The following is a 7,294-nucleotide window of genomic DNA, read 5'->3' on the forward strand; positions in this document are numbered from 1 at the left end:
AAACAATCCATCCGGCCATGATGACATATCAACTTTCATGGATTGCAGTCCCTCTAGTACTTCCCCTCTCGTTATGTTTACCTTGTCTAATATTTCACACCTCTCCTCTTCAACCACTACCTCTGGATCATCCCTTTCCTTTGTGAATACGGAGACTAAATATTCATTTAAAACCCTACCCACATCCTCTGCTTCTACACACAAGTTACCCTTATCATCTGTGATAGGTCCCACCTTTTCCTTAGGTAGCCTCTTGTTCTTAATGTACTGATAAAACATCTTTGGGTTTTCTTTAATCTTACCAGCTAATATTTTTCATGCCCTCCCTTTGCTTTCCTTATTTCCTTTTTTACATCATCCCTGTACTTTCTATACTCCCCTAGGCTTTCTGCAGTATTTAGTTTTCTGTGACAGTCATAAGCTTTCTTTTTCTGCTTTATCTTGCCCCGAATACTTCAAGACAACCAGGGGGCTCTAAATTTGGCAGTGTCACCCTTTTTCTTTGAGGGGACGTGTCTGCATTGTACCCGTAAAATTCCACTTTTTAGAGCCTCCCACTGGCTTGCAACTGATTTCTCCTCAAGCAGTTGTGTCCAGCCCACTTCTGCCAAATCACCTCTTAGTGCTGTAAAATTTGCCTTACCCCAATTTAAAACGTTTACTCCTGATTTAACTCTGTCCTTTTCCATAATAATGCTAAAACTAACTGAATTGTGGTCACTATCCCCAATACAGTCACCCACTGTCACTTCACCCACTTGCCCATCTTCATTTCCAAGGACTAAATCTAGAATTGCATCCCCTTTTGTTGGGCTTGTCACGTACTGGCTAATAAGTTCTCCTGGACACCGATCAAGAATTTTGCGCCCTCTGTGCCCCTCACACTGTTTGTATCCCAGTTGATGTTAGGGTAGTTGAAGTCCCCGACTATTATTGCCCTCTTATTTTTGCACTCAGAAATTTGCCTACATATTTGTTCTTCTATCTCTCTTTCACTATTCGGGGGTCTATAGTACACTCCTAGTAGTGTGACAGCCCCTTTTTTATTTCTTAGCTCAACCCATATGGCCTCGATTGATGATCCATTTAGCATATCATCCCTCCTCACAACTGTAATTGATTCTTTAACCAATAATGCTACCACCCTCCATTTTATCACCCACTCTATCCTGCCTGAAAACTCTATATCCAGGGATACAGAGCTGCCAATTATCCCCCTCTTTAACCCAGGTTTCCATTATAGCAATGATATCATGCTGCCATGTGTCTATCTATGCCCTCAGCACATAGAACCATAGAAACATAGAAAAAATACAGCACAGAAGGGGGTCATTCGGCCCATTGTGTCCGCGCCGGCTCGAAGAACAACGAGGTGCCCATTCTAATCCCACCTTCCAGCACCCAGTCCGTAGCCCTGCAGCTTACAGCACTTTAGGTGCAGGTCCAGTTACTTTTTAAATGAGTTGAGGGTCCTTGCCTCCACCACCAATTCAAGCAGCGAATTCCATACACCCACCATCCTCTGGGTAAAAAAGGTTTTCCTCATGTTCCCTCTAATCCTTCCGCCAATCAGCTTAAATCGATGTCCTCCAGTTCTTGATCTCTCCGCTAGGGGAAACAGGTATTTCCTGTCTACTCTATCTCGGCCTCTCATAATTTTGTACACTATTTATATCACCCCATCTGCTTTGTCTGTAATACTCCTTGCATTGACGTATATACCCATTAACCCCATCAAATTCCTGTGCTGAACACTATTTAATCTTTGCTTCTTTTGCCTTTCTGAGTCGCTAACTACGTCACTAACTGCTTTTCTACTTCCCGTTTCCTGGTCTGAATTTGTTCTATCTGTACCTGCCCTCTGGTTCCCATCTCTCTGCGATACTAGTTTAAACCCTCCCCAACAGAACTAGCAAATGCCCCCGCGAGGATATTGGTCCCGGTTCTGCTTGCGTGCAACCCGTCTCAGAAGGTGGGATGAAATAGTGAATCCCTTCCCACAGGGAGCAGGTGAACAGTCTCTCCCCAGCGTGAGTGCGTTGGTGTTTCAGCAGATCATTTGTGCTTTTAAAGCCCTCTCACAGTCAAAACATTTAAAGGTCTCTCCCCAGTGTGAACTCGCTGGTGTGACAAAAGGTGGGATGACCGAGTAAATCTCTTCTGACACATGGAGTAGGTGAACGGCCTCTCCCCAGTGTGAGTGCGTTGGTGTCTCAGCAGTTCGTTTCTGCTTTTAAACCTCTTCTCACAGTCAGAACATTTAAAAGGTCTCTCATCAGAGTGAACTCGCTGGTGTGACAGAAGGTGGGATGATCGAGTGAATCTTTTCTTACACACGGAGCAGGTGAACGGCCTCTCCCCAGTGTGAGTGGGTTAGTGTGTCAGCAGATTCCTTTTACGTTTAAACCTCTTCCCAAAGTCGGAACATTTAAGAGGTCTCATCAGAGTGAACTCGCTGGTGTGTCAGCAGGTGGGATGACCGAGTGAATCCCTTAATACACACGGAGCAGATGAACGGCCTCTCCCCTGTGTGAGTGCGTTGATGTTCCAACAATTCGTTTGTGCTTTTAAATCTCTTCTCAGAGTCAGAATATTTAAAAGGTCTCTGACCAGAGTGAACTCTCTGGTGCGTCAGAAGGTGGGATGAACAAGTGAATCCCTTCCAATACACGGAGCAGGTAAATGGCCTCTCCCCAGTGTGAGTGCGTTGGTGTGTCAGCAGTTTGTTTGTGCTTTTAAAGCTGTTTCCACAGTCAGAGCATTTGAAAGGTCTCTCATCAGAGTAAACTCGCTGGTTTGTCAACAGGGTGGATGACTGAGTGAATCTCTTCCCACACACGGCGTAGATGAACGGCCTCTCCCCGGTGTGGGTGCGTTGGTGTTCTAGCAAATTACATTTGCTTTTAAACCTCTTCTCACAGTCAGAACATTTAAAAGGTCTATTATCAGAATGAACTCGCTGGTGTCTCAGCAGGTTGGATGACCAAATGAATAACTTCTCACACACAGAGCAGGAGAATGGTCTCTCCCCAGTGAGAGTGCGCTGGTGTATCAGGAAGTCGTATGACTGAGTGAATCCCTTCCCACACACGGAGCAGGTGAACGGCCTCCCCCCGGTGTGAATGCGTCGATGAATTTCCAGCTCTGAAGGGTAATTGAATCCCTTCCCACAGTCCCCACATTTCCACGGTTTCTCCATGGTCCGGGTGTCCTGAGTCTAACCTGGAGAGACACATCAGTTGAAGCCTCGTCCACACACAGAACACGTGTACGGTTTCTCCCCGCTGTGAATGGTGTGATGTTTTTTCAGGCTGTGTAACTGGTTAAAGCTCTTTCCACAGTCAGTGCACTGCAACACTCTCACTCGGGTGTGTGTGTCTCGGCGCTTTTCCACTCACACTGATGTTTGAAATCTTCTCCCAGAGACAGAACAGACGAACATTTCTCCTTCCACATTCAAAGGCCGATGATATTCAAGTCCTGATGAATCAAATGACTCTGTCAGATCTTGACGTGATCTTTGGTTTGAATTTCCCTCTGCAAATCCTCCCCTTCTAATACCCTGTAAAAGGAGTTTATAAAAGTTATCACTGTAAATACAGGATAGAAATTCAGAACAGACAATTCTAGATGCTATGGAACATTCTTTCCTCTCTTGTTCCCCAAAGCTGTAAATCCCCGTCCCACACACTCTCCCTCCTCCCTGTGCTGAAATCCAAACACATCGCATCATCTTTCAGTGGTCCTAAACCATGAGTGAATGAGAGAGTGAATGTGAGAAAATGATTGTGAGAGATTGAATGTGAGTGAATGAAAGTGAGAGAGTGTGAAACTGAGAGAGTGTGAAACTGAGAAAGTGAATGTGAGAGATTGTGAATGTGAGAGATTGTGAATGTGAGAGATTGTGAATGTGAGAGATTGTGAATGTGAGAGATTGTGAATGTGAGATAGTGTGAATGTGAGAGTGCATGAGAGAGTGAATGTGAGGGAATAATTGTGAGAGAGAGTAAATGTGAGAGTGTGTGAGAGAGTGAATGTGAGAGAATGAATGTGAGAGAGTGAATGTGAGAGAATGATTGTGAGAGATTGAAAGTGAGAGTGAAAGTGAGAGAGTGAATGTGAGAGAGTGAATGTGAGAGAGTGAATGTGAGAGATTGAAAGTGAGAGATTGAAAGTGAGAGAGTGAATGTGAGAGAGTGAATGTGAGAGAGTGAATGTGAGAGAGTGAATGTGAGAGAGTGAATGTGAGAGAATGATTGTGAGAGATTGAAAGTGAGAGTGAATGAGAGAGTGAATGTGAGAGATTGAAAGAGAGAGTGAATGTGAGAGAGTGAATGTGAGAGAGTGAATGTGAGAGAGTGAATGTGAGAGAGTGAATGTGAGAGAGGGAATGTGAGTGAGTGAATGTGAGAGAATGATTGTGAGAGAGTGATTGTGAGAGAGTGAATGTGAGAGTGAATGTGAGAGAGAGTGAATGTGAGAGAGAGTGAATGTGAGAGAGAGTGAATGTGAGAGAGTGAATGTGAGAGAATGATTGTGAGAGAGAATGTGAGAGAGTGAATGTGAGAGAGTGAATGTGAGAGGGTGAATGTGAGAGAGTGAATGTGAGAGGGTGAATGTGAGAGAGTGAATGTGAGAGGGCGAATGTGAGAGAGTGAATGTGAGAGGGTGAATGTGAGAGGGTGAATGTGAGAGAGCGAATGTGAGAGAGTGAATGTGAGAGAGTGAATGTGAGAGGGTCAATGTGAGAGAGCGAATGTGAGAGAGCGAATGTGAGAGGGCGAATGTGAGAGAGTGAATGTGAGAGAGCGAATGTGAGAGAGCGAATGTGAGAGAGCGAATGTGAGAGAGTGAATGTGAGAGAGTGAATGTGAGAGGGTGAATGTGAGAGGGTGAATGTGAGAGAGTGAATGTGAGAAGATAAATGTGAGAGAGTGAATGTGAGAGGGTGAATGTGAGAGAGTGAATGTGAGAGGGTGAATGTGAGAGGGCGAATGTGAGAGAGTGAATGTGAGAGAGTGAATGTGAGAGGGTGAATGTGAGAGGGTGAATGAGAGAGAATGAATGTGAGAGAGGGAATGTGAGAGAGTGAATGTGAGAGGGTGAATGAGAGAGAATGAATGTGAGAGAGCGAATGTGAGAGGGTGAATGTGAGAGAGTGAATGTGAGAGAGTGAATGTGAGAGAGTGAATGTGAGAGAGTGAATGTGAGAGGGTGAATGTGAGAGGGTGAATGTGAGAGAGTGAATGTGAGAGGGTGAATGTGAGAGGGTGAATGTGAGAGGGTGAATGTGAGAGAGTGAATGTGAGAGAGCGAATGTGAGAAAGTGAATGTGAGAGGGTGAATGTGAGAGAGAGTGAATGTGAGAGAGAGTGAATGTGAGAGAGAGTGAATGTGAGAGGGTGAATGTGAGAGAGCGAATGTGAGAGAGTGAATGTGAGAGAGTGAATGTGAGAGGGTCAATGTGAGAGAGCGAATGTGAGAGAGCGAATGTGAGAGGGTCAATGTGAGAGAGCGAATGTGAGAGAGTGAATGTGAGAGAGTGAATGTGAGAGGGTGAATGTGAGAGGGCGAATGTGAGAGGGTGAATGTGAGAGAGTGAATGTGAGAGGGTGAATGTGAGAGGGTGAATGTGAGAGAGCGAATGTGAGAGAGCGAATGTGAGAGGGTGAATGTGAGAGGGTGAATGTGAGAGAGCGAATGTGAGAGAGCGAATGTGAGAGGGTGAATGTGAGAGAGTGAATGTGAGAGGGTGAATGTGAGAGAGTGAATGTGAGAGAGGGTGAATGTGAGAGAGCGAATGTGAGAGGGTGAATGTGAGAGAGTGAATGTGAGAGGGTGAATGTGAGAGAGCGAATGTGAGAGGGTGAATGTGAGAGAGTGAATGTGAGAGAGCGAATGTGAGAGAGCGAATGTGAGAGGGTGAATGTGAGAGGGCGAATGTGAGAGAGTGAATGTGAGAGAGCGAATGTGAGAGAGCGAATGTGAGAGGGTGAATGTGAGAGAGTGAATGTGAGAGGGTGAATGTGAGAGAGCGAATGTGAGAGGGTGAATGTGAGAGAGTGAATGTGAGAGAGCGAATGTGAGAGGGTGAATGTGAGAGAGCGAATGTGAGAGAGTGAATGTGAGAGGGTGAATGTGAGAGAGTGAATGTGAGAGGGTGAATGTGAGAGAGCGAATGTGAGAGAGCGAATGTGAGAGAGTGAATGTGAGAGGGTGAATGTGAGAGAGTGAATGTGAGAGGGTGAATGTGAGAGAGCGAATGTGAGAGGGTCAATGTGAGAGAGCGAATGTGAGAGGGTCAATGTGAGAGAGCGAATGTGAGAGAGTGAATGTGAGAGAGGGAATGTGAGAGAGCGAATGTGAGAGGGTCAATGTGAGAGAGTGAATGTGAGAGGGCGAATGTGAGAGAGTGAATGTGAGAGAGGGAATGTGAGAGAGTGAATGTGAGAGAGGGAATGTGAGAGAGCGAATGTGAGAGGGTGAATGTGAGAGAGTGAATGTGAGAGGGTGAATGTGAGAGAGCGAATGTGAGAGGGTCAATGTGAGAGAGCGAATGTGAGAGGGTCAATGTGAGAGAGCGAATGTGAGAGAGTGAATGTGAGAGAGGGAATGTGAGAGAGCGAATGTGAGAGGGTGAATGTGAGAGGGTGAATGTGAGAGAGTGAATGTGAGAGAGTGAATGTGAGAGGGTGAATGTGAGAGGGTGAATGTGAGAGAGCGAATGTGAGAGGGTCAATGTGAGAGAGTGAATGTGAGAGAGCGAATGTGAGAGAGTGAATGTGAGAGAGGGAAGGTGAGTGAGTGAATGTGAGAGAGTGAATGTGAGAGAGAGTGAATGTGAGAGAGAGTGAATGTGAGAGAGAGTGAATGTGAGAGAGAGTGAATGTGAGAGAGAGTGAATGTGAGAGGGTGAATGTGAGAGAGTGAATGTGAGAGAGTGAATGTGAGAGAGTGAATGTGAGAGGGTGAATGTGAGAGAGTGAATGTGAGAGAGAGTGAATGTGAGAGAGTGAATGTGAGAGAATGATTGTGAGAGAGAATGTGAGAGAGTGAATGTGAGAGGGTGAATGTGAGAGAATGATTGTGAGAGAGAATGTGAGAGAGTGAATGTGAGAGGGTGAATGTGAGAGAGTGAATGTGAGAGGGCGAATGTGAGAGAGTGAATGTGAGAGGGTGAATGTGAGAGGGTGAATGTGAGAGAGCGAATGTGAGAGAGTGAATGTGAGAGAGTGAATGTGAGAGGGTCAATGTGAGAGAGCGAATGTGAGAGAGCGAATGTGAGAGGGTCAAT

The 7,294-nt window shown here is 45.5% G+C and overlaps 1 protein-coding gene across 1 annotated transcript; it reads right to left on the minus strand.

Annotated features, from left to right (window-relative positions):
* Positions 1-2,428: 2,428 nt before the first annotated feature.
* On the minus strand, positions 2,429-3,199 carry LOC137335562 (zinc finger protein 664-like). Its single transcript, XM_068000878.1, has 2 exons — positions 2,752-3,199; positions 2,429-2,526 (listed from the first exon to the last, which is right to left on the minus strand). The coding sequence occupies exons 1-2, from the start codon at positions 3,197-3,199 to the stop codon at positions 2,429-2,431; spliced, it is 546 nt and encodes a 181-aa protein (XP_067856979.1).
* Between the last annotated feature and the right edge of the window lie 4,095 nt (positions 3,200-7,294).

The sequence above is a fragment of the Heptranchias perlo genome, chromosome 20, assembly GCF_035084215.1.
Source record: "Heptranchias perlo isolate sHepPer1 chromosome 20, sHepPer1.hap1, whole genome shotgun sequence".
In the NCBI taxonomy this organism is placed as follows: domain Eukaryota; kingdom Metazoa; phylum Chordata; class Chondrichthyes; order Hexanchiformes; family Hexanchidae; genus Heptranchias; species Heptranchias perlo.